The 27,029-nt window shown below is 46.1% G+C and overlaps 1 protein-coding gene across 2 annotated transcripts in view; it reads right to left on the bottom strand.

The window, feature by feature from the left end:
* The window catches only part of FAM124B (family with sequence similarity 124 member B), a 158,102-nt gene that overhangs the window by 69,125 nt on the left and 61,948 nt on the right, over window positions 1–27,029 (bottom strand). The window contains exon 1 of one of the 2 annotated variants that reach the window (XM_086944859.1): window positions 5,344–5,409. The exons of the other annotated variant lie outside the window; for it this stretch is intronic. Within the exon in view, the coding sequence (XP_086800985.1) occupies window positions 5,344–5,401 (58 nt within the window). The 5' untranslated portion in view covers window positions 5,402–5,409. Of the gene's footprint in view, window positions 1–5,343; window positions 5,410–27,029 lie in introns of those variants that run through there. 2 annotated transcript variants of the gene reach the window in all.

Raw genomic sequence — 27,029 nt, 5'->3', positions numbered from 1 at the left:
AGAGTCTCTGAACCACTACCTATAAGGTTCAGGAGATCTTGGCCAGAAGGATGGTTTTCACCTCTTTCTTGAAGAGTGCAGCGGAGGAGATACGCCTAGTTTCAGGCGGGAGCGCATTCCAGATCCTGGGTGCCATTCCTGAGAAGGAGCGCTTGTAGGTTTTCTCTTTCCTGAATCTACGGGGTTTCAGGAGTAGATTTTTTGAGCTTCTATTGGACCTCGAACCTCCTGATATGGACAATTTTTGAGCGAGGTAGTTGGGTGCATTGTGGTGCACGGCCGCGTGTGTCATAACTGCAATTTTTAGTTGTATTCTGGCTTCAAACGGCAGCCATTTTAGGGACTTTAAATCTGGGGAAATATGCGAATGTTTTCTTGAGCCAGTAATGAGTCTTGCGGCAGCGTTCAGGGAGGCTCTTAAGGGTGCTGTTGTGGATAGCGGGAGTCCACTGAGGGTCACAATTCCGTAGTCTATTCGAGGGATGACTAACGCTTGTACAGCAGTTCGGAAGTCATCAGTCGGAAGGAAGGGTTTGATTTTCCTCAGTGTGTTTATTTGGAAATTAGCTGCTTTTGTGGCTTTGCTGATGTGCTGCTGCATGTTGAGCTTGGCGTCCAGTGTGATGCCTAGTGATTTCGCTGAGTCCACGATGGTGGGTTGGACATTGAGTGCTGTTAGGTTGTTGAGCCATGTTTGGGTGGTGGAAGTTTTCGCCGGGGGTGAGATGAGAAGGAACTCAGTTTTCAGAGCATTTAGTTTGAGGTGATTATCGGCTAGCCAAGATTGAGTGTTAATAAGCGTGGAGTTCAGATGTTTGATATCTTCCGGAGATTGAAGCTTTAGGTACAGCTGTGTGTCGTGGGCGTACATATGGAATTGGACATTAGAAGCTTGGAGCAAGGTGGCGAGCGGTTCCATGACGAGGTTGAACAAAGTGGGGGAGAGGGAGGATCCTTGTGGAACACCTAGATCCGCAGGCACAGGTGAAGATAGCACATTATCGATCTTGAACTTCTGAGATCGGTTGTGTAGGAAGGACGAAAACCATTTGAGAACCGTTCCTGATAGACCCATTCTAGTGCTTAGCAGTTCCAGCAGGTTCTCATGTTTGACCGTGTCAAATGCTGACGAGAGGTCAAGAAGGATGAGGAGACAGGACTCATTGCGATCAAGAATTTGGAGGGCGTCATCAATTATGTGTGTCATAGCTGTTTCCGTGCTATGTTTCGCTCGGAATCCTGATTGGTGAGAATTGAGGAGGTCAAATTGGTCAATGTGTCTTGTTAGTTGGAGTTGGACACATTTCTCCAGCAGTTTGGCCAGGGTGGGAATATTGGTGATGGGTCGGTAATTGTTTAGGTCAGTCGGATCAGCTGTAGGTTTCTTGAGTATAGGAGTGACTTGCCCCACCTTGAGGGAGTCCGGAATGAGGCCTTGTTGCAGGGAGCAGTTGATGATTTTGGTCCAGAGAGGGAGGAGCAGGGGGATGAAGTCTTTTACAGCATTAGCAGGTAGAGGGTCTGTGTGGTGGTTAGAGGGCTTCAAGGTGCAGAGCAGTTTGTGTATTGTTTCTTCCGAGTAGGTATCGAAGTACTGCCAGGAAGCCATGTTTTTAGGTTGAGTGTTAGCCATTCTTGTGTGGTTGGGGAATCGGCTTACATCCATGATGAGGTCATTTCTTATGTTGTCAGTCTTTAGCTTAAAGAAAGCAGAGAAGTCTTCACAGTGTGGGGTGTCGCTTGTTGTGCTACTTGATTGTAGGGGTTGTGCCTTTGTTTGGGTTTTGATTAGTTCGAAGAGTTTTCTTGGCCTGTTTTTTGCTTGGTCCAATTGGCGGCTGAAGAAGTCCAATTTTGTGCGCTTTATTTTCCTGAAGTAGGCATTTCTCTTGTTTTTGAGCCTTTTGAGGTGCAGTGCTGAGGGGTCCGCTCTCCAAGTGCGCTCTGCCATTCGCATCGAACGCCTGTCGTCATTGAGTCTGTCGTCATACCAGGGGTTAGAAGTTTTGGTGGAGACTCTCTTCAGTTGCAGTGGGGCGACTTCATTGACTAATGTATTCATAGATTCAAGGTAGTGTTCAGTCAGTGATTGAACATCCGTGGCACCTGAGGGGGGAAGGAGCAGATTGCCGATGTAGGGAGGCAGAGTAGAGGCGTTGAGATTCTTCATGTCCCTTTTCCATATTTTGGATTTGATTGGTTGAGTCGGGTTAGGTTTAACTTTTTCATTGATAAAGAAGATGATAATGTGGTGATCTGACCAGTCGCAGGGTAGAATCGTCTCCAGTTGTGTAGAATTCTCTTTGGCAATGATGAGATCAAGTATCGCGCCTTTGTCGTGTGTTGGTCTATCGCATATTTGGGTGAGGTCAAGTGCATTAAGGAAAGTTTTGAGACTGTTTACCACTGTGTCTTTCTGGTCGTTCCAGTGGAGATTGAAGTCACCCAGGTAGACTTGGGTGGTCTGCCGACCGGCATTGGAAGTGATCATGTCCATGAGTTGTTGGGTGAATATGAGATTGTCACCAGGCGGGTGATAGATGAGATGTAGAGCACAAACTTGTTTGGCCTCGCTGGTAATGTCGAGGCAGAGGAGTTCACAGGAGGAGAGGGAGGGGGAGGTGACTTTAGTAACGGAGAGGTTGCTTTTAAAAATGCATGCAATTCCCCCGCCCGTCTTGTCTGAAGACCTATCTAACCTAATGATGTGATAGTTGGGGGGGACTAGTATGTCCATAATCGGAGTAGAGGCTTCAGTGAGCCAAGTTTCTGTTAGAATGGCTAGGTCCAGATCCCTATCTGAGACGAGATCTGCGATGTCGGAGGAGTGTCTCTGGGCCGATCTGCAGTTGAGTAGGATGCATTTGAGTTTGGGAGAGAGAGGGGTGGTCGAGCTTTCTAGAGTGAGGGGAACTTTTCTGAGGTTGTTAGGGACGGAACCTCTGTTGTTGAGTGTTGGGAGCCTCGGAGGGTTTGTAAGAATAGTGGGTATGGGGATGTGTGTGCTGGGTATGTGTTTTACCGGACCCGAGCCATAAGAGCGTAGTAGTGAGCATAGTTCCCTCAGCAACGAGAGGAGATCCCTCCGACAATCCGAAAGAACCTGGAGACAGCACCCCTCAGCAGTACATTTAAAACTTCTCCGCCAGGCCAGAAATGCCTACAACAGGCACAACCTCAATGCAAAATAATAATTCTTCAGATCGGAGCTGGAGAACGCCAAAAACAGACCACGCAAGCTCTTCGAACTGGTCAAACACCAATCTAATAAACTGGCCAAAACATCAAAAGAAACCCCCAAGTCGCTAATATCATCTGAGGAGTTCTCCTCCTTTTTCTCCGACAAAATCACAGCCTTAGGAAACGAACTCGGCTCCGCCACACATTCTCAACCCTTTCCGGATCTGCCCCCTCCTTTCGCGATGCCCCCACAGGCTTCACCCAAAAACCAAGCTCGCTGGTCTAACTTCAAGCTCTATGATGAAGACTCTGTCTCAAAAATCCTATCTACCTTAAACTCGATCAACCACTTTAATGACCCGCTACCCTCCAACTGCCTAGCTGCCATCGCCCAATCCATCATTCCTAGCTGGACTGCAATATTCAACCCCTCTCTCAGGCAGAGATCGATACCTGACTCTCTCAAGTTCTCCCCATCTTGAAAAAGCCGTCTCTGGATCCAGCTTCCCCTGACAACTTCAGACCTATCTCCAATATCCCTCTCTTAGCCAAAGTGTTGGAGAAGTGGGTGCAACAGCAGCTAAGCCATCACATCAACAAATTTCATCTACTTGACAACTTCCAATAAGGATTCAGACCTGGGCACAATACTGAAACCACCATGTGCCACATCGTAGACGATGCCCTCCAAGCCCTCGACCAAGGCAAAACTTGTCTCCTAATGCTCCTGGATCTATCCTCGGCCTTCGACACGGTCAACCATGAAAAATTACTCGAAACCCTCAAATTTAGGATGGGATTGGATGGTTCTGTTCTAGACTGGTTTAGGTCCTTCCTCCAAAATCGATCACAAGGACTCCTAATTAACGGTAACCTGTCTGCCCCCTCCTCGGTCACGGTTGGAGTCCCTCAAGGTTCAACCCTGTCCCACACTCCATTTACCCTTTACCTGGAATCGCTTGAAGAAGTACTACGCTCCGCGAACATCTCTTACCACATGTATGTTGACGACACCCAGATCTACATCAAAACCTCATCCCTCAAGGACATTCTATTCCTGAATGAGGCCTTGAACATGACTGTCCAATGGCTTGCTTCCAAACAACTCAAACTCAACACAAAGAAAACAGAATTTCTCCTAATTTCCCAACCAAAAAAAACGTGAGATTCAGATATGGATTATGGCTATCACAGCCCTAAACTGCCCAACGACCATTGTGGACTCGGCCAAATCTTTGGGCATAACCCTTGACTGCAACTTGAACATGCGAGACCACATCAACTCGATGACTAAATTAGCCAGATTCCACCTGAGCTAACCTTAGAAACTGAAACCCTTCCTCAACGCTCCCGACCTAAAAATGGCAGTCCAGGCACTAGTCATCTCTAGACTGGAATATGGCTGTTCTACCCTCTGGGTCTACCCAAGATCTCCCTGGCACCTTTAAAAGCCTGCCTCAACGTAGCCACCAGACTTCTTACTGGCACAAGGAAATTCGATCACATTTCACCTCATCTGAAAGCTCTGAATTGGCTTCCTCTCGAGGCCAGAATTCAACTCAAACTGGCATGCATCACGCACAAGGCACTATACTCAAACTTCCCTGCATATCTTGCACAGGAACCGGAAACTCCAGGTCCGCCAGAGACCTCTTGCTCCAACCTGGACGCTTGCAGGGAAAAAAAGCTACAATCAGGCCTTCTATGGGGCTTCACCAAGAGTATGGAACTCTCTCCCGCCCGCCATCAGAAGAATCCCCTCACTGGCACGCTTCAAAAAGGATGCCAAATCCTCGCTTAATTTTCACCTCAACCCCCCAGAGACATCTGAGACGATCGCTACGAGTAAATGTATAATGCAAAATGTACATACATATCCTCTATCCCTTATGTACCCAGGAGCCCGCCACCTCCTTCTCTATTGTACACCTTTGAGACTATCGCCACAAGTAATATATGTAATGTAAAATGTACATATGTACCCTCTATCCCTTATGTACCCAGCATCCCACCCCTTCCTATACTATTGTGTACTTTTGTGACTTCAAACCTATTGTAAACTGTTTTGTTCCTGTAAAGCGCTCTGATAGCCTAACGGGTCAAGTTTGCACTCTATAAAACACTAAAATAAATAAAAATAAAAATAGCTTCGGCATTACTCACCAAAGCCTGAGATCAATCTTCTAGGACCTCCAAAGTAAGCTACATGGATGCAATCCATGTCAACTCTATTAACACCATCGCTGCTAGTGATATTTTGCTCCTGTGCTGGAATTTTCAAAAGTCCATTGTGTATGACGAGCTGGGCTCGTCATCAGCCTGGTAGGAGGCTACTTCATGACGAGCCCAGCTCGTCATGAGCCTGGAAGGGGTTAATGATCTGGATAAAGATTTTGAGAGAGGAATTGATATTAACTGGTGATCCACACTTAGAAATTAAGTTTTCTAAGAAAATGCTAAATCGCTAAAATCTTTTAACAAAGAGGAGATTTGATGCATAATAATCATTTCTTTAGGCCAGCCTACTCCAACAAGTAGCTTACGAGCTACTGATCGCTCTCCAACTACCTACTACAGGTAGCTCTTCTATGTGCAGCAGCACAGACTACTACATTTAGAAGTTTATCCTTGCCTGAAATAATAAATGTACACCAAAATAGAGAGTATATTTGAGACAAACATTTGTTTATTTTCAGAACTCATAGTTGATAATTGGAGAAAAAACGCCTGAATATCCCAAATATTTTTGTAGCGGCTATTTGAGTAAAAAATCAAGTGACATTTGGGAGACTTTTTCCAAATGTTATTAATCTTGATGCTAGAGGTATTGTAGGATACTCATGAATCATCTGCATTCTGTATTAACAAAGTCTTTGTTACATTACTGCTGGTAAACAAGCATGATTGCTGGTTGTAATCGTGTATATTGTGGCCAGTAATGTAATCTTTTCTGATGTGGTCACTATTACAACATTAATAATATTAGTAGTTCTCAAAGAGTTTAATTGAACAGAAGTACTCCTATTACATTAAAGGATGGAGATTCCTGCTTTAGGTGATATGTTCCATGGAGCATAGACTGAGAAATGTATAACTGCTTTGGAATTTTTAATATTCTTTCAAAGAAATGTGCTGCTTGCAATATTAATTTATCACAGTCCTGCCTAATGTATCTAAGTATTTACATATATTCCAAAGGGAGCTCTCTTTATTGAGGAAAGTTGCTCAAATCAGCCACATGAAGTTAAGAGAGAGGCAAATGTTGGCTGATGGAATCAGGTACTGTCAACAAGTCCAGCAGGACAAAAGTGGTGACATTGCTTCAATCAGACATCATCCTCAAATCATGCGACTGACTCTCTAATACGTTATCCTAGCACTCCGAGGGAAAAGGAAGCCACAGCTTTTCCCAATAGTATAGAGAAATGATACATCGAGCAATTGTTTCTATATCAATAAAGTAACTACTGCCTCATTCAGCATCATGGGGACTATCCTAGAGATTAGCGAGCTATTAAACACTCTTCATAATTTCTCTCAGATTAATGGAGGATCTACTTTTAATATGCTTGCTGGAATCATACTGCATGGAGAGATGGGCTTTGAACTCAGTTCAGCAGGTTTGAAAAAAATAGGATGAGCAAGTAACTTAAGAGAGAGATGCACCTTTCAAAGTGAGAGGAACAATCACTAGAAGTGTTGGAGATGGGGCTTCATATGCGACCTACGATTTCTTTATCAGGTTGATTTGTGATTGAACGCATGCAGCAAAAGCGATGGAGCATCCAACCCAAAGAATATGCCCAGTGGAAATAGAAATGGTTGATTAAAGGTAAGATATCGTGTTAAATAGTTTAGTAATGCTAGGAGCTGGCTGTGAGGTCAAGTGATGACTGGAGTGGTCGTTGTTCAAGGGTTTAGGCCTGTTTATCTGCACCCTGGGTGAGGAGAGTGCTTGTAGGGGTGGGTGAGTAGGTGTTTGAGTGGTAATTTGGAACACTGTGGGTGTGTGTCCATGGATATGTATCGAATCTGCTTGGAGAATAACTCAAGGAACCAAAAGAGCCTAAGAGCCACGAGGCTCCGCCCGGACAGCTTGTCTGGAAAGAAACAACGCAGAGCATAGACAGCATATTTTCTGGGTCTTGGAACTGCAGAGATGCTTTCTTGCTTCTGACTAAGACAAATACCATCCTGTATGGCTGAGCATGGGTGAACCTTACAGACTTAGGGACTCCTCTGATAATACTCTCTTTACAAAGTCTCTATCAATTGACCAGAGGTGCTAGACAAGGAAATATAAAGAGGCAAGTTAGTTAACATATATGGCCCTCTGTCTCTGGGTGCAAAAATCTGACAAGTTAGACGGCTGCCCAGTTTCAAGCACAAAAATCCAATCACCAAACATCAACGGTCCAACCAAAATTAGGACAAAAAGAAAAATGAATAAATCATGAGTGTCTCGGTGCAGTTCAAGTTGCTAAAAATGATCTTGTAACCACTGCCCAGATGGTCCACATTTTACTTAGCCACCATTAGGGACCCATCTAGTTCCCACAATTTCAAATGAGGAGTCAGATGCTTTAGGAGGTAGGCATCCGCCTTGGAGTCCCCAGGGGTACTAAACAGTAGGCGTTTGTGTCTTGAAATTGGTAGGTTGCAGGCTAGATTTGCCAGTGAAGGGGCTTCCATGAATAGGCCTCCACAGGACAGTGGGCTCCAACTTTCCTCAGGGGCTTCCCAAGCCCCAGTGGGAATTGGATTTTAATTTTGAGGTCCCAACTGCAGTTTCAAACCATGATATGTCCAAACTACTAAGGGCCAGAAATATGGTTCAAATGGTTATAGAATCAGAACAGCCAGATCTAGCCAATGGAACCTCACCCCGGGGCCGGATTGTGAAGGTACAAAACCTCTGCATCCCTCTAGCACTGCAAGTGGGCAGACATGGGAACTTGTAGGGTATTGGGTGGAGTTCTGGCTCTTGCAGGCTTACCAGGCAAGTATTATTGAAAATCTGGCACATACCATAAAAATGCTAAAAAAACATTTGGTGTCGAATCTCGGCCTCAGACAGTACCAGCAGCTTCTGGTATCTGCGATGCATCATAATCTTAACTGTTCGTTTTACCTTCCCATTAATAAAAGCCCTATTCTTCTTTGAAGCACAGGGCTGGCTAAGCATGGAGATTTCTTTTTATTGCCCCACCAGTACTCGACTTTCTATCTCTAACCACCTCCTAGTGTAAGGCTTCACTACTCCGCTCCGCTACACCTGAAGAGTCAAGTGCCCAAGGGTAGTAACTTGATCTTGAAGCACACTAAAACCTGTGGCAGTGGAGAAGATAGAGTGAATCTGTTTGTATCTTTGCCTTGAGTTGATTTGCAACTTGTATATATGCAACTCTAACCACTAGTGTCTGTAGTAGACTTTTATACTTACTACCATTCTTATAGGAATTTAGAGTTCTTCTGTTGGTATGTTTTATATAACTCATGTACTCTGAAGTCCTTCTGGAATGTAACTGGTCCTGTTGTAAAGCGCTCTGACACCTCCAGGTAAAGTTCGCTCTATATAAAATCGCATTGAATAAAGCTGTGGCAAATGACAGATGCCCACACTGGATACTTCCCCAGGATCCACTGGGAGCCACAGGACTAAAAGGCAATTTGTACATCACATGCCTTGATGTTAATATAATCACTGCGACAGGATTAAGGGGAGAGAGCAACATTGAGAGAAATATTTCACCTCTAGGTACAGTTCACACATTTTCTATAATGCCACGGCTTTCTAAAGCCCAGACCGCCTGAAAAAAGAAAATAATGTTTTTTATTTGTATTTATTTGAGTTTTATATAGCGCTGGCTAGACCCGGAGGTATCAGAGAGCTTTATATAAGGATCCAAAAAATTACATCAGTTCCAAGTTACTTCAGTTCCAAGAAAACATTTCAAGAGCGTCGGAAGACGAGGTAAATGGAGCTTAGAAGAAGGATAAGGGAGTGGGGTAAAGGTATAGGAGGGAGAAAGGATGTAGATAGAATGGAATTCAACTTTCCTGCAGGGAGGTGTGTGTGTGTGTGTGTGTGTGCGTCTACCTGCGCGCATGCGTGTGTCTGTTTCAGATCTATACTATCCAAACTGGGTAGGGTCCACAGGAGTGCTGACCACATGAAACCTGAATAAACAGATCCACGCACAAAAAACATGCGACTGTCAATCATTTATCAAGAGGTGTTGCTTGCGTGTGTCAATGATGATGGTTATGCACGGTGCACAGCGTCGGATTGGTAACGGACAATGCCCGAGGAGCCGGTGCCGAGTTCCACTAAGGGCGGCTTTTTGGAGCAGTCTTGGGGGCAGATTTGGGCGTTGTCGCTTTTGTTCGGTTCAGCCAGCGGCCCAGTGGGTGTCTGAGGGGCCTTTCTGGAGGCAGATGGGCGCTCATTACCTCACGTTTAGCAACAGGCAGAGGTGTCACTTTCTTTCAGCAACGGCCCATTAATGTATGCATACCTAGCGGGCAGGGGGCCTGAGCAGAAGTGGCATCACTTGTTTTTAGTCACCAGTGTAAACTAATCGGTGCATTGTTTTGTATCTCCCTAATATGCAAATGTGGGCCACTTTATTTTTAGCGTGCCCGGGACGATTTTGCATCCCAATCCAACCCTGACGGTACAGCATGTACCAAGATGCTTATGCACTGTGCAGTATGTACCAATGATACTTATGCAAGGTGCTAATGGTACAAGCACCGAGCCCGAATAAAGAAATATGTCGCAGCAAGAAACTGTGCGTTTGAAGGTTAAATGGATTTTTTTTCTGCTGCACTATTCTAGCATTTCTAGAGTCTGGAATCAGGCCAGTCCCGTCATCACAAGCCTGCAAAACTGAACTGACCTGGGGACTCTCGTCGCAGATATAAATATTTAATGTTGCACGCTTGGAAAGCCAAAACGTCTATTTTGTGATGAAACAGATGAGGAAAGGCATGCTTTCCAGCGAAAACGTAAAGAGAACTTCTCATGAGATTGACTGGACTGAAAAATATGACCGGAAAAATTTGCTCTGAGGTTCATGCTAAGGGATTCTCGGGCAAATGCTCTAATAAAGCACCTGGCGCGCGCCCCAGATGGCGTTCTGCGGCGAGACGTGCAGCATTACTACGTGCAGCTAGTATTCCGATGAATTCTTCATGCTGCGTTGACGGGAAGGCTAATGAGTAACATGGCGTGTGAGGCGCTTACAGAAACACATGCTGACTTCAATACGGAAAAATATAAAAAGCAAAAAGATAATTTTAATTTCAAGAAATGAGGATGAGGAAGAAAGAACAAGCCAAGGCAACGCCCGTTGGTCTTCCCTTTCCTATTGCTGATTGGCCGCTGCTATTGGCTTTGCAATGCTTTTATAACTACTCGAATTAATGTCCTCCACATTCAGGGCCACATCACACTCCATCTTTATTTTGATCACCGTGCCAAGCCTCTCAGAACCGAACCACAAGCAGTCCAAGACCGGTTTTGACATGACTAAAGCTCAGCAGTGGGGTGCAGATCGGTTCAGCAGCCCAGTAAGCAACGGAACCACGTCACAGCATACCCGTCCCACTTAAAGCGTCACCCTGAAGTAAACAAACAGAGACTGGTGGAATGCTCCGCCTTACTGATGAGAGCTAAGTAGGCAAACAAGCATTTGCAATGCATTAGGTCTCGCATTAGGAAAGTGTGAGCTATTGGTATTGTAAATGACACATTTTTTTTTAATATGTGTTGGCTTTGAAAATATATAAATTAATAGCATTATTTTTCACCAAACCAATAGCTTACACTTTCCTAATGCGAGTCCCATTGGCTATGGCAATGCTTGTTGGTAGCAAGCAAGGACAGTGATGTTTTGGTGCTAGTGATGATGTGGTTGGGCTGAGTGATGTGGTGGTGTCCCAGAGTGATGTGGTGGTGTCCCCGAGTGATGCGGTGGTGTCCCCGAGTGATGTGGTGGTGTTCCTGAGTGATGTGGTGGTGCCCCTGAGTGATGTGGTGGTGTTCCTGAGTGATGTGGTGGTGTCCCTGAGTGATGTGGTGGTGTCCCAGAGTGATGTGGTGGTGTCCCAGAGTGATGTGGTGGTGTCCCCGAGTGATGTGGTGGTGTCCCCGAGTGATGTGGTGGTGTCCCCGAGTAATGTGGTGGTGTCTCCGATTGATGTGGTGGTGTCCCCGAGTGATGTGGTGTTGCCCCTGAGCAGATACGTTTTTGCTTTCTGTAAAGAACTATTGCTGTGCAAACAGTAAACATGCTGCCGACATTATTTACTTATGACTGTTAGCTGTAGGGTAACAGATTAAAGGAGTTTAAAAAGGTATCAATTTCTTTGTTCAAATAGCAGTGTTAATTCTGTTGCCTAACCTTTTATACAGTTTACTGGCTCTGGCACCACGGATTGTGTCCTTGCACTTGTTTAGATACGTAATCTTATTACAGACGACCAATAAAAACTGTTATGGAAATTTTAGACAGGTTTTATATACGGAATAAGGCTTCCATTCATATAAGGACATTTCCAAATATGTATCTTTTTTAAGTTTTATGAGGCGCGACTAGGCCAAGGAACCTGTCAGTAGAGTGCTGTGCAACAACACATCCAGGCCAGTAGTACCGAGTGAGAAACATTCTCCTTGCACAGAGATGAAGCAATGGAGAACATGTGAATAAAGTACGTTTTGTCATAAAATATGATTGATATGCACAAAACTATTATTTCTGCAGTAAGTAAAGCAAAAAAATCATTACAAATTCTAGATTCTTCTCAAAGAGATGTCACCTTGTATTGTTCATGAAGCGTTCTAAGGCGGTTTACAATCAGAGATTTAAGAGATTTCCATAGCAAGATGGAAAAGGTTATCATATGGCTATTGCTGGCTAACCTATATAATATATTTAATAACATTGGCAATGCCTGTTATCGGAGCCCTGCCTTGGACTGCAGTGAATGGCATCTGCTACAAATGCTGTGAATATGTGCCTCTGTTGGCGTCACCGGTGGCCTGCATTCACCCATCACACATGTGCCCTCTGCATGGTACCACTGCTCAGAAATGGGATATTCTAACGTCCTCGTGTCAGAAGTGTCTGGTTTTCTTCTATAACCTTTCAATCTGTCAGGGCTGGAGATCTCTTTTAAAGCACCCTCTGACTCCTTCCCTGCCCTCAGCTGCTAGGGCATGGGTCGGCTGCTGGTTTTTTGGACTAAGGCAGGTTGCTAAACAAGTTAATTAGATCAAGGAGATGGAGGAGAGCCGCTGAAAGAGGGCTCCAACTGTCAGGCTGCAGGAGTTGTGAAAAACTTAATTCAATTAAGTTTTCTCCTCTAAACTAATTAGGCGGCAATCTATCATGTGAGCTGCTGCTGTTCTTTCAGCCCAGAATCGGGCAGGATGGCGAGGTGAGGAGCAGGAGGAGAGGGAGGTAAGGGCATGACCAGTCGAGGGATATAGTAGACCAGGGAGTGTGGGAGAGGGGAAAGAGGGAAAAAGGAGGGGGGAAGAAAGGGAAAGAAGAAGCAACAAAGAGAGGGGATAAGAAAGGGGAAACAAAATTAGGAAAGAGACTGGAACGAAAAAGGCAAAGAAGGACAACATTGAAAAATGAACCTGTAGAAGCAATGAAATGATAAAGGAAGAGGTAATGAAAGAAACTGATGTGTTTTATCTAGGAACCCGATTTAATATTGTGACTTTATGCCCCTGTACGGCTATAATCAATAATATCCCTACAATGGCAAAAGAATCAGATCCATATTTCAGTAAATCGCCCTTGCAGTCCAAGGCACGGCAAAAGCTACTTCCTTGGATTCCTAGAGAGCACGCCGAGTTCTTTCGACACACCAAACCTCCAGCAACCTGGGAAATCCCCTCTTGCTTTGTTTTGATTTGTAATAGAACTCCTGAGAGCACTGTAAGAACAGCCAGTTCTTTGTGACATCTTCATTGACGTCTTATGTCCAAACCTTACGTCAAACTCAGCACCTTTCAGGTATAAATATACCAACGTTGCCTTAAGCAAACACACGGTGGTGGTTTTGGAGCAGAGCAGCTAATCTACTTTCCGAGAGCCCAGCAGACGCGAGAAGCCCACGGACGCTACCCCTCCTCTTTGACGTGCTGAAAAAGACGCTGTCTTTTCTCCTGCCGAGAAAATCCAGCTCCGGCGTTTCCAGCCTACCCTTGCAGGTGACTGGGATATCGAGTCCTGAGAGAGAGATACCAGACCTTCTACATTCTACATTCTATTCCCAAGGTACAGTGCTGACTAAACCCTTAGAGAGAATTCTTGAACAGATCCTTGGCAACAAACCTACTTAACTTAAACTGCTACTTACTTACTCCTTCCCACGTATTAGGCTTAGGTCAGGTACACCGGGGTAGGCGTATTTTAGAAGCAGCAGTTGAGCACGTTAGCCTATGTATATATATTTTATCCATTTTAAAGTGTCTTATGGCTAAGAAACCACATCAATGCTTTTACAGTATTATTTTATAATACTCCTTTTACTGTACGTACTTTACTTTATATTAAGTATTGCAATTGTGGCAATCCATTTCTCTTGCATGAGAAGGAAGACTGCTCAATAAATAATACCTTTTGACCAGGATAGAAGACTCAAGTGGGGTAGAATAGTGGAGGAGGACTTTATGACTGCTATCCTGCCTAAAATAGAGGATTCTATTGAAGCCAGTTTGGACCAGGAGTCCTCAAATGCAGTAATTATACAGGCTTTTGAGTCTATCTGTGCTCAAGTAACCAGGGACTTAACAGTTAGCAAACCACGCCTCCCCTCAAGACCATATAAATGGTTTGACTCCAACTGTTCACGGATTCACAGATTACTCAAAAAATCACTAAAGGACTTCCCGAGAGATAAGGCCCTTATTACAAGCCTGAGGCGGGAATACAAACTAACCCTCAGGAAAAGGAGAAATGACATAAAGAATGAGGCCTGGAACAAACTCCTCTCTATAGATGTCCTCCATGACAGTAAAAAGTTCTGGAAGACCATAAACAACCCGTTTTTCTCTGGCTCGGAAAATAATGTCCTTGACTGTGTCATCCCAGATGAGAAATGGATTGAACATTTCAAAAATGTGTATGTTGATAATTGTAGCACCTCTGAGGGCGGTTTAGCTACAGAACAGGAACCCGATGAAATAGAGTTTGAAGCAGAGGAGGTACTTAAGGCTATTATGGATTCCTCCAAAGTTAAGGCACCAGGGCCGGACGGAGTCCCAGTAGACTTTTTTAGATATTCCCCAGAACTGTGGGCACAAGTCTTAACCAGAGTATTTAGGGCTGCAAAAAACAACACTTTCCCGAACACCTGGGCGACAGCAATTATAGTCCCTATCTTTAAGAAGGGCAACCGGGAGGATCCAGGGTGTTACCGACCCATCTCCCTACTGGACTCTACCATTAAAATCTTGGGTAGAGTCCTACTTGACAAATTAAGTGCAAACCTGGAGGTGGGTGGGGGTTTAGCAAACATCCAGTATGGGTTCCGAGAGAAGCGAGGGATATTGGACCAATGTTCAAACCTGCATCTCCTCGTCTCTAAATACACGGTGGTCGGGGAGGGGTCAATTTATTTGGCCTTCATGGACCTCTCCTCGGCCTTCGACCTGGTTAACAGGTCTAAATTGTGGTCCCTGCTAGAAGAAATTGGGATAGAGGCACCTTTGGTAGGTTTCATGTCCAGCTTACACCAGAACCTAAACACTAAAGTAAGGGTGTCCAATGAGGAGAGGTGCAACGACAGCTTTAGGTCCGAGAAAGGGGTGCTCCAGGGGTGTATCCTGGCCCCCCTACTCTTTACTATATATTAATGGCCTAGGGAAGTATCTTGAGCTCGGGGCAGCTGACGTACCGCGTGTAGGAGGAGGCCAGGTACCGGCCCTCCTATACGCGGACGACGCAGTTCTAATCGCAAGAACTGGTAACAGTTTACAGGTCCTTTTGGACCGCTTTGGTTCCTTCATGGGGAGTTTAGACCTGAAAGTAAACGCCACAAAATCTCACACCATGATCGTGGGACCCCAGAGAAACAAGACCCGCCAACCAACCTTTACCTGTGGGGGAGACGTGGTCTCAAGGGTCCCTGTTTTCCCTTATCTGGGGGTCCTGTTTGATGAGAGAGTTTCATGGGTCCCCCAGATCAAAGCAAAGAGGGCTTCCCTGGTGCGATCAACAGCCGCCCTAATGAGTTTCTCAAAGAGGTTGGGAGCCAAACCAATGGAGGCCTTGGTAAAATTCTATGATAGCAAGTGCATCTCCATTGCCACGTACGGGTCTGCCTTGTGGGGGTACGCAAACCAGGACTCAATTCAGAGGGTCGAAAATGGGCTCATTCGTAAACTCCTATCTGTCCCAAGTTCCACCCCCACATTTTCCATCCATGAAGAACTTGGTCTACCTTACATTACAGACAGATTGAAGTTGGCACCCCTACTGTTCTGGATTAAAACATGGCTAAACCCAGAGCTGACGCTGAACCATGGCATTCTATTAGATGTGGTTGCAAGGGAACGCTCTCTAAGAATACCGTGGCTGAGCTATCTTAAAACCTCTTTTACTGCATTGGGGAGACCAGAGCTCTATTCTGCACCATCATCCATTGGCAAAAAAGACGTGGGGTGGATCAAGCACCATTTTCTTGAAAGGGCACGGTTGGACAGGGAGCAGAGAGAAATAATGAAACCATCAGTAAGATCATATTTGGTGTTAAGAACAACTGTCTCTCTGGAACCCTATCTAAAAATTGTCACTAACCCCCTCCACAGGGTTCTGCTCACAAAGTTTAGGTTGAATTTGATCCATTACACACTAGGCCGTTTTATTACGTGGTCTAAACCTGAGGATGCACCACCCTGCCAATGCGATAACTTCTCCACGCAAGACACTTTACATTTTATGTTCTTCTGTGGGCTTTTTACAGCAGCAAGGGAGAAGTACCTAATACCTATCCTGAAGGAAGCAGGTTTTCTTCAGGTCAAGCCAGCGTTAGTTTTTCTTCAAATGCTGAGCAACACTCATATTACTTTCCGCGTTGCATCATACCTAACAGCTGCATTTAGAATAAGGGAAAAACAAGCCCCAGGGAACTTTCTATTTTAAAACTTTGTTGTGTATCTTAACTGATTTTATATTTTTACATTAAATGGTTTTAATTGTACTGATTTTTAAGATGACAATGAACTGATCTTTGTATTCAATTGCAATTGCATTTTACATCTGTGTTTTATGTATTGCCTTTTATGATTTTCCTGAAAATCGAATAAAGCGTATTTTGACTAATACCTTTTATTGAAAACGCCCGACACTCTATTCTCTGCACTCTGGTGAAACTAAGTATGCACATCTGACTGAGTGAAATAGCTGTCTATTGTTTTCACGACTCAAGAGATTTACTCTTATTCTGAGGGAGCAAAGTTGTCATGTTTATGCGGTTGTCGGAAGCTGAATCCCTTCTTGTCTGAGCCAGGGAAGGTAATCCCTTCCTATTCAGTCAAGAAAGTTTCCAGTCACCTCTGAGCTAGCTGGCGCAAACCTAAATTAAGTCTAACATAGTCAGTAGAGACCTAGAAGACCTCAGTCCTACGTCTACACTGCTGTTTATGTTATTCCAATGCGCAGAGCCTATAGGGAAAATAGGAACTACACTACAAAACGAAGGTGAGAGAGAATGACAAAGATAATAAAGAGGAACCCCATCACAAAAAGAAAAGCAATTGAATTACAGGCTGAATGAAAAACGTTAACCAAGAAAAAGAAAGAAGGAAATACATGTTTAAATAAGGAAGGGTTAAACGATCAAGGAATAACGAAATGGTGAAGTGTAACATGTAAGAAATATAAAATGTAAGGCAAGGAGGAAGGGAGCTAGGCAGCGGAAAGGAAGTAAATGCAAGATGTGGAAGAAAGGTAATAAGGCGGGCGAGCGCATTCCTTTGTGCGAGTTCAAAGTACGGGCACTTCAAGTTAAGCAAATTCCGTAGCCGAGGCAGGAAAGCGACAAATGGTGGTGTGACGTGGCTGGTGTGGCGGGGGCGGGGTAGCGGAAGGGATTGCTTTGAAAGCAGGGCAGCGAGCGAGTGGGAGGGAACAAGCGCATTCCAATGAAGTCTGGTGCGAGGCGTGGGGGGGCGGGGGAGCAGGCATATGGGGTGTGAGTGAGGCCAAGCGCGTGCCTGGCCAAGCTTCACGCTCCAGTAGACAACATGCATTGTGAGAAATCCGCTTGTTCAAGAGAGTTTGTTTAAACCCAATAGTTCAGAGCTATAAATAGCTCGACCTAAAAAAACAGCCTCTGGTTGTTTGTGGTCCCATCTGTAAGTTGTCTTGCCTGGCAGTTTGAGACGGACTGTTCCGATAAGCAGTAGGGTCGGTACTGATTTGAATATGGCGTGTCTTTGTCTAAGGTAGCATGGTGGGCAAAATACAAAGGACTGGAAGCGGCTGGTATCATTCCATCCATCACCTTCTTGTTGTTGCACTTTATAACAGCACCTAAAATCTAATAGCAGAGATCTGCCATCGTGAAAGTTAATTTGGTTTACTTTTAAGATGGCTATCGCACTTCGGACACATTTCAAGCTGTTGTGAAGTGCCATGACTTAATACATTTAGGCCCTGATTATGAGTTAGGCACAGCGATATTACCGCAAGCCAGGGTAAATAGTGCATGACTTTAACGAATCATCTTACCTTGAATTAAAAACTGCATGTGATTTAGCGCAGGTGCTAAATACTGCATACCTGTGGTCTATGTATGCTATTTAACACATGTAGTATTTACTGCCTGTGATACTTGCCACATTTGAAAATAACGTGTGTGGCAAATGAACACATAAGTAGAAGTCATTAAAAGCCAGTGGAAAATACTACCTTAAAATACCTCCAGTCCAAAGAAGGTTGTAAATATTTCTGAAAGTGTAGTAAATGAAAGAAAATACATAAAACAATACAAAAAACTAAGGCCAACTCAATAACGCAAAAAAAACAGTACATTCACAGTTTATGCTGGAAAAAATAAAATCTCACTCACGCACCTGCACAGAGGGCCAGACATAAACAACCATGTTATGTTATGTTATGTTAAACAAATTTGTAAGGCGCAACTAACACCATTAGGTTTCTTGGCGCCATAATGAAGAGAGCAGATGAAGGAGCAACAGAGACCGTTTATTTGTAGGATTCAGTAAAAAGAAGAGTTTTAAGGGAAGATCTGAATTTGGGGTACGGAGTGGACAGTCTGAGAGGCAGAGGGAGGGAATTCCAAAAGGTGGGGGCCAGGAAGGAGAACTTGAGCCCGCCGTGTTTCTTCCTCTTGTATCTGGGAGTGGATAACAAGACCAGTTGGGAGGACCGGAGAGTGCGAGGAGGGACTTAGGGTTGAAGGAGGGAAGAAATAAAGAGGGGGCCCTGACCGGCAAGGGATTTAAAAATGATACAGCCCAGCTTGAACTTGCAGCGGGCGGCTACCGGGAGCCAATGGAGGATTTTTAGGAGGGGGCGGACGTGTTGATCTCTTGGGAGAGAGTGGATCAGGCGGGCAGCCTGATTCTGGATCAGCTGGAGCCGCCTAAGTTGGTAGGCTGGGATGCCCACATAGAGCGCGTTGGCGTAGTCGAGCCTCGATATTACTAGCGCAAGCAGGGCCAGGGTAAGGGCCTCGGAAGTAAGTAGCCGGGAGATTTTCCTGATTTTCCTTAGTTGAAAATGGCTGGAGGAGACTACCGCGCTAATCTGGGGCGTCATAGAGAGGTCGCTGCTGATGACGACTCCCAGACTTTTGGCACAGTTGGCAGGGCGGGGTGGACTGCCGAGGCTGACCGGCCAGAAGGAAGAGTCCCAAGGGTTGGAAGAACCCCCGACAAGAACCAGCTCGGTCTTGTCGGGGTTGAGCTTCAGGTGGTTTGAGCTCATCCAATTGCTAATAAAGCAGAGGGTGTTTTGGAAGGTAGAAATAGAATCAGCAGAGGAATCAATGTTGAAAATTAGTTGTATGTCATCAGCGTAGTTGAACGCTGTGACATTAAACTGTCGGAGGGCACGAATAAGTGGGGAAAGATACAAATTAAAAAGGAGGGGGGATAGGGAAGAACCTTGTGGGACACCACAGGTAAGTTTGACCTGGGAAGCAGAGAACTGGGATAGTCTGACAGCTTGATGGCGTTGGGTCAGAAAGGAGCGGACCCAGGCCAGGGCGGTACCCTGGATGCCGGCCTCCCCGACACGGTCGACCAAAATATCATGGTCGACCGTGTCAAAGGCGGCCGACAAATCCAGGAGGACCAGAGCCTGGCAGATGTTAGCGTCCGCTCCCCTGCGCAGTTCCTCCATGACAGAAAGAATGACAGCTTCTGTTGAGTGCGCGGGTCTAAATCCAGCCTGCTGGGTGTCCAGTACACTAGAGTCTTCCACAAAAGAACTGAGAATCTGAGTGACGTGCGACTCTAAAACTTTGCTGAGAAAAGGGAGAAGGGAAATTGGGCGATAGTTGCTCATGATGGAAGGGTCTGCCGAGGGTTTCTTTAGAATGGCAACCACCTCGGCTTGTTTGAAGGGTCCAGGAACCTCCCCTATGGTCAAAGAGTTGTTCAAAAGAGCAAGGGGGGGGTCTGGACAGGAAGTAAAAGCTTCTCGGAGGACCGAGGGGGGGCAACAATCGCTGGCAGAGCCAGAAGAGACTTTGTGTAGGAGTGACAAAAAGTTATCCTTTGAAATAAGGGGGATGTGAGTAAGAGTGTGAGTGTAAGAATAACTGGGAACACAAGAAGGTGTAGGAGCAGGTGAAGAAATGGAGATGCTGGTTTTAATTTTGATGATTTTCTCCACAAAAAATTGGTTAAGGGAGTCGCACAGGGATTGGGAAGGGAGGGGGGCTAGGGCGACTCTTTCCGGGTTAGATAGTTCATCCACTATAGAAAAAATATCTTTGGATTTATTGGAGGAGTTCAAGATTTTGCTTGAGAAGTAGCATGATTTGGCCGCAGTAATTGCTTTCTTGTACTCCTTCAACCGAGACGAAAAAATCTCTTTTGATTCGAGGGAGTAGTCCCGGCGCCAACATCTCTCTGCCTGGCGGAGACTGAGTTTGTGTGCGCTGAGCTCAGCGGTAAACCACTTTTGGGCATCATGTCTGCGCCTTGTCTTGACAGGTTTTAAAGGTGCCACAGAGTCGGCCGCAGTGGTGAGCCAGTGTGTGAGGGTTTTGGACTGAAGGTCAGTGGAGGTGTTGGGTCCAGTGATGAGTGGGGACGATGAGCTCAGAAGAGCAGTAAATTTGTTGAGATCAGCTTTATTCCAATTACGTGCCAGGAAATTGGATTGGCGGGCAGGAGTGATAGGGGGGGACATGGCTAAGGAGAAGGTAATGAGGTGGTGATCTGACCAGAGACAGGGAGAGATAAGGGGAACAGAAATGACAAGAGAGGTGGTCCAGACTTGATCTAAAGTGTGACCTTTAACATGCGTAGGTGCATGTATGTGTTGGGTACAATTGAGACTCTGCATTAGATCAGAGAAGGCGCGCGAGTCAGAGGTTTCGTGAGTGTCTGACGGCCAGTAATTAAAGTCGCCCAGGACCAACACGTTGGAATTGCTAATGGTAAGCTGGGTGATCAGGTTGCCGAACTGAATAGAGAAGTCGGGCATGGGTTGAGGGGGACGGTAAATCAGCACACAAATGAGCGAAGACCCAGGCTGCTCCAGTCTTAGTACGAGACAGTCTGTTGAGGAGATGCTGAGAAAGGGCACTAGGGAAAACCTAATGGGGTGTCTGATGATAGCTGCAACCCCACCGCCCGCTTTGCCAGTAGGGCGATTGGTCTTCAGAATGTAATAACCTGGGGGGATGGCTGCCAGGATGTCTGGAGACGAGTCATCTGTAAGCCAGGTCTCGGTCAGGAACAAGACGTCAGGCTGTTCTGAATCCAGAAGGTAGAACATTTCTGATCGATGGCGGACCAGAGACCGAGTATTGAGGTACGTCACGGACAGTGGGGAGGAAGAGGAGCGAGGGGGTGACGGGGTCCGGGCCTCAGGGTCCGGGGTAAGAATACATTTGTCGGGGAAGGTAGGAAAGATTTCCGGGAAGGAACCATGGACAGGTGAAGCTCTCACAGGTTGATTGCAGCAGCTCACACTTCCATTCTGCAGTATTCCACCATGAGTGCAGTACTGCTTGGCAACTACATCATGCTATGCAAGATCAATCAGGGATTTTGTGAAGCGTGATAAATCAACTGTTAGGGTCTCAAGGCGCTGGGGGTCGGGGAAGAGGGGGTTCTGCAGGTCAGTCGAAGAGCCAGGTCTTGAGGTCCTTCCTGAATTGAAGCACACAGTCTTTGTTTAAATACCCCTCACACCCCAAAAGAGCCCTTGGTGTCATGCTTCATCATGGGGGTCTTCCCGCTCGCTGCGGGACGGGCCGTGCTACGACCTACGACTACATGGGATCACTGATTTTCAGAAACTATGTGTTGTGTAGGAAAGTGAGTGGAAGGGTCAGGAGTGAGTGAAGTAGTGAGTTAAAAAGTACCTGGCTCTTATGGACTAAAAAACTTCATCATGGGGGAAGACCCCCATGATGAAATATGACACCAAGGGCCCTTTTGGTGTGTGAGGGGTATTTAAACAAACACTGTGTGCTTCCAACACACGCAACCTGTGAGTACATAATTCTAAATCTATCTAAGGGTGGATCTTTGTGTTTTTGAAACGTTTCAAGAGGAGGACATATCCACCTCCAGTGCTCCTTTTTTGGACACTACCTCTTCACTCCCCTTTTTAGGTCTCGCCTGCGTTGCAGCGCGAAGCGCTGTCGCCAGCGAGACTTGTTGTTGTGTTGCCTCCCAAGTGGTACAGACCGGGGCACGCGCAGGGCTTTCAGCAATTGGGGTCTGTGGACGCGCTTGTGAAGACGCGCGCATGCTGCTAAAGCTGGTTGGTGGCGTAGCGTGGCGCGCTAATTAGGCTTTCTCGAGGTTATTTTCACGTTCTTTTTTTTTAATGCGCACGCGCGCTGCACGTTCCGTCATGTTTCCTTCAGCCGGGGCACTTGGCGGGTAAAGTCTGCGCTATATAATAACGCATAAATTAAAGAAGTAAATACTTCTCACGACCTGTCCCCTGGAAGTTCATGAAACCAGGAATGCTTTTGCGTACATTTCCTCAGCGGCAGCGTTGTTCCCACTGTATATCCCGTCTTCTAGAGAGCCGAGGCGGCACCACCCCGGGAGATGGCCTGGCTGCAGTCTGCCCAGGCAGGGTCATGTGAGGTCTGGCGCACCTGTACACGGTGTCCAGCCCAGCCCAGCCAGGGCAGTGCGCCATGGCGTGTTCTCTGCGGGCCGCCACGCTCTTCGCCTCCCTCCCCGCCTCACAAACTTCTAACCAGCATTGCCCAATCCAATTAGTTGGGTTCTAACAGCAGAGGGCACACCTCAGAGTCACGGGCTTCGCCATTAAAGCAACAATTGGAAATGGGGTGGGATTGAATACTCACAGCGGGGGACTTCCGCTCCATCCAGCAGCAAAGCTGGAAGAGAGGGGGAGGGAGGGAGTGCATGTGAGGTCGCCTTCACGCCCCCTGCTGCCACACTGCAGAGGACTCCTAATGAAGGAATGCTTTCTCAGTGCTTGGTGTCTCTAATGGGGTTGATTGCAGCATTAGGTTCTTTGATAAGATAGGTTGCTGTCCCATGGGCTCTCTAATGAAATGTGGTCATGCGTCTTGGCTCCAACAAATAAGATCATGGTGCCCCTTAAACATAGGGATTTAATAAAATGGCAGTTTGCTTCAGTACAAGGCAGTTAGTTGTCAAGTGCAAATGAGCAGTCTTACTTCTACTTTAAATTGTGGCTATAAGGATACCAAATGCTCAGCCAGTTAGTAATTAAATAAGTGATGACTCACAATCGCTGCTTATATTCCTTATGGGTGAGTGGTCACACATTTTAAGAGTGCACAGTGTGTTGGTTGGGTTTGAAGGACTGGGTTCTTTTGGACCCAGCGGTGCCAGGGCACAACACCTGAAACCTTCGTGGGTAACCTGTTCCGGCGTACAAGTCACAGAGACACGGGACACTTCCTTCGGCGTCAAAGAGTCAAGGTTTATTTACTGCAGGGAACACAGAAGTCACAGGAAGTACATCGAGTGTAGTTCGGGGAGACTGCTTCAAATTGGTTATGTGGATCGCTCCTTTTATACAGTTTTTACCCATAGGCTAACATTGAACACAAAGGTTTACAACTCAGTTCCCACATCTAGCTCCCAGAGGGGTCGTTTTGGTCGCTTTCAAACATGCAAGGTCCGGAACATAAGTGCGGAAACATTTGGCGGTTCCCAACTGTAAAAACCCATCTTCCCACCATTAGCAAATTCCAATCAGCAATCAAGTAGATCAAAACAGGAACGAAGACAGGTGCAGAGGAAGACGGAGACAGTGGGGAGATCGGAAAGGGTGTAAAAGGGGAGGTGTCGGGAAGCACGAGATACAGGCATCAAAGGAACGTGCCTAATGAGATGCACGGCTGAGACAATAAGTCCGTGCGGCAAGATGAGCCTCGAGCGGCGCCACCTGCCTTACAGTAGCAACCCCCTCGTCATAAAGACACTTTCAAAGGACATGTGTCTTCCGCAAATATCTTGGGAGTCCCAGGGTCGCGAAGCGGACAGCGTCCGTTCGCTGACTACTTGAGGGCAAGAGACAAAATGGATGCCGTATCTAAGATGGAACCCGTGGGTACAGATAAAAAGCCCACGTAACAAACGAACGGTTTAAGTTAGCACAGCGAAACTACGCACACTTACCAAACTCGTCTTTTGCGGTTCATAGATACTAGACTCGACCATATTCGTGCGAGTCGGAAACACCACTTACAATTGTCACGGAACCTCAGACGCTCCTTTTGCCCTCATGTAGGCAAGCACTAGTCGGAATCATATTCGATATTCATCAGACCATCAAGATGTCGCTGTAGCATAGCCTTGTCCGACCGAGTCCCCTTGGTAACAGGTGGTTGTCTCATACACGTTGTAGCACAGAGGCCACATAAGGCAGGACCACACTGCACACAAAGGCAACACGTGAACAGGAACACTACCACAACCCCGATGATCATCAGAATCTTCCAACCCCAAGTCGACATCAGGCCCCAAAACCAACCGAGTAGCGTCCAATCCCCTACATCCACGTGTATGGATTCGGAGATTTTATGCAACTTCGAGATGGCTTCATAGACAGTAGGAGCATTATCAGGTATGAAAATGCAACAGCTCGAATGGATCACTTTACATACCCCACCGCGATCTGCCAAGACGACATCTAAAACCATACGGTTTTGTAACGTCATAAGTCTCTCCGCCTGAAGTTCTGTGGTGATATTACCAAGGGCACTGGCAGTAACATTAGCTGTCGATTCTACCACTCGAGTCAATTGTCTCAGGTTCCTACTATTAACCATAGGTCCCCAAAACGGGAGGAAACCCTTGAAAAAGTCTCCTGCCTCTTGACCGGCAGTATCCTCTTCGCTAATTACGCCTCGTACAACTCTAGTCTTATGATAATCGGCATCTACAGTGAACGTCGGAGGCAACAGATTTGCAACAAAACATGAGCCCATGAAGTCTGAGGGCAACCATGTATATGCACGATCATGACAGATGAAGTACGTACCCTTGGCAGCCAGAAACACAGGGGTTGGGGACATTGGCAGAACGTAACTTTCAATGCAAGCACTTACTCCAAGTGAGGCTTGCGAACCACGACCCACAAGACAAAGATTACCAGTGTGGGGTACGACCCATATTGGAGACGAGCTTTTAAGCTGCCTTTCATTAGCGAACATACTATATTCCCCTCTGCTCAGGACCCTATAGGCTTGTACCTCTTCCTTAGGGATGAGAAAAGCATCATGGATCTCATCCTCCAAATCCTGTATTGCCATCGATAGCACCCACTGGTACGAGGTAGGACCAGGTTTGGGGGAACGTTGTTCTAGAGTGGGGTGGAAACCTAGTGCGCTTCGAAGCATTGTTTGGAATGCTCGAGCCGACCCTTGGGAACTATACGGTAACACCAGATATGGAATTCCCTTACCCGTAGTATGTGGCATCAACCCACACACCCAACAATTAGTAGTGTTAACCACTAACTGATGCTGATGGAGGAGCTGGATAAAGGAATTGTTGCGGAATTCTACACGTCTAGCCTGTTCGTGTTCCGGTAAAATGTGAAAGGAATGGGGAGAAGCAGTAGTAGCAGTAAGAGTAAGATTAGGGTAAGGAGTAGGAGTAGGGGTAGGAAGTAAAAAGTAAGACGTAGCGTAATACACCCCACCCGCCAAGAATGCAGAAGCAGTTAAAAACAATACAAACAATTGGAATACAAAACATTTAGTACGACTGAGTTTCTGCAGTTTGACTCTATATGCCTGAGCTCCTTCCAAATCGTTCAGCTTCGAAAATGCCATTTCCCTACGACCGTCCGCAACGTTTCTTGACGCACTTCGTTCTGTGCAGCAATGGTCAATCCCCAGGAGTTCCTAGGAACCGACGGCCTTTAACCTAGCGTCAAGACCTACTGTCCAGAAGGAAGTACGCGCGCGGCCCTACGGCCCTCAATACACAATATGTATTTATTTAGCACAATAATTCAGCTGTGGAAGGAAAAAGATTCAAGGAAGAAGCTTAATATATATAAACAAGTTTCAATGATACGAAATGTTCAAGGTTGATCAGGGGAAACGAAGATATTGCAGGTATCAATTTCAGCAAAGCAAGAAAAACTTTATTTGTCCTTAGTGTGAGAACGCAACGAATATCGATGTTTCCCGGGACGTGTCTGCTCGTCGAACAAAGGATCCGTTGAAGAGACAGCGTCCTGTTGATCAGTTTGTTGATTTGGTCTTGAGTCTTTTACTGACAATGTTTCAACAGTGGCTTTCTGCTGCGCTGAGTGTTCACCAACAAGCTGTGCGTCGCTAAAAGGTACAAACGCCGGCAATGTTTCTGTTTCTGTTGACGCAATGCCTTTCCTCACCCACGGGTCTGCCGGTAAAGGAATAGGGACTCGTTTACAATGGGTAGCATGTACCCAATTCTTCCGCCCCTCAAGACGAACGGCAGTCCTCGTGGCCAGGAGCACCTGGAAGGGTCCAACAAAGCGGGGGTCCAGATTCTTCTTGCGTGAGAAGTTACGGGTAACTACCCAATCACCGGGCTGGAGCTGGTGGCCTGGACCCTCCGTCTGCGTCGGCAAGGCGTCGTAAACCTGTTGATGAATTAACCTCAGTTTAGCAGTCAAGTCATGTAAGTAGTCAATCAACATCGGATACTCAAGATCAACGAATATACCTGGCCTAGGAACCCCCCACACATTCGCAGGACGGCCGAACACTATTTCATAGGGACTAAGCCCTATTCGGGAGTGTACAGTCGCCCTAGTTGACAGTAATGCTAGAGGCAAAGCGTCGGGCCAAGACAGTCCAGTCGTAGCCTGAATCTTCGCTAATTTTAGTTTAAGGGTACCATTGTACCCTTCAACCAATCCTGCTGACTGAGGATGATTGGCGCTATGGAATTTCTGATTAATTCCAAGGCCCTTACACACACTCTTCATCACACTTCCAACAAACTCACTTCCATTATCTGACCACACGACTCTAGGCATTCCATACCGAGGGAAGTATTCCTTCAGTAGGATTTTCGCAGTAGACAAAGCAGTATTGTCTTTGAGGGGATAGGCCTCAATCCATCGGGAGAATGCGCAAACCACAACCAAAACATATTT

Source organism: Lissotriton vulgaris, chromosome 11, assembly GCF_964263255.1.
Source record: "Lissotriton vulgaris chromosome 11, aLisVul1.2, whole genome shotgun sequence".
NCBI classification, from domain to species: Eukaryota; Metazoa; Chordata; class Amphibia; order Caudata; family Salamandridae; genus Lissotriton; species Lissotriton vulgaris.
Note: the sequence above shows the minus strand (reverse complement) of the source record. Positions and strands in the feature narration are given on the sequence as shown.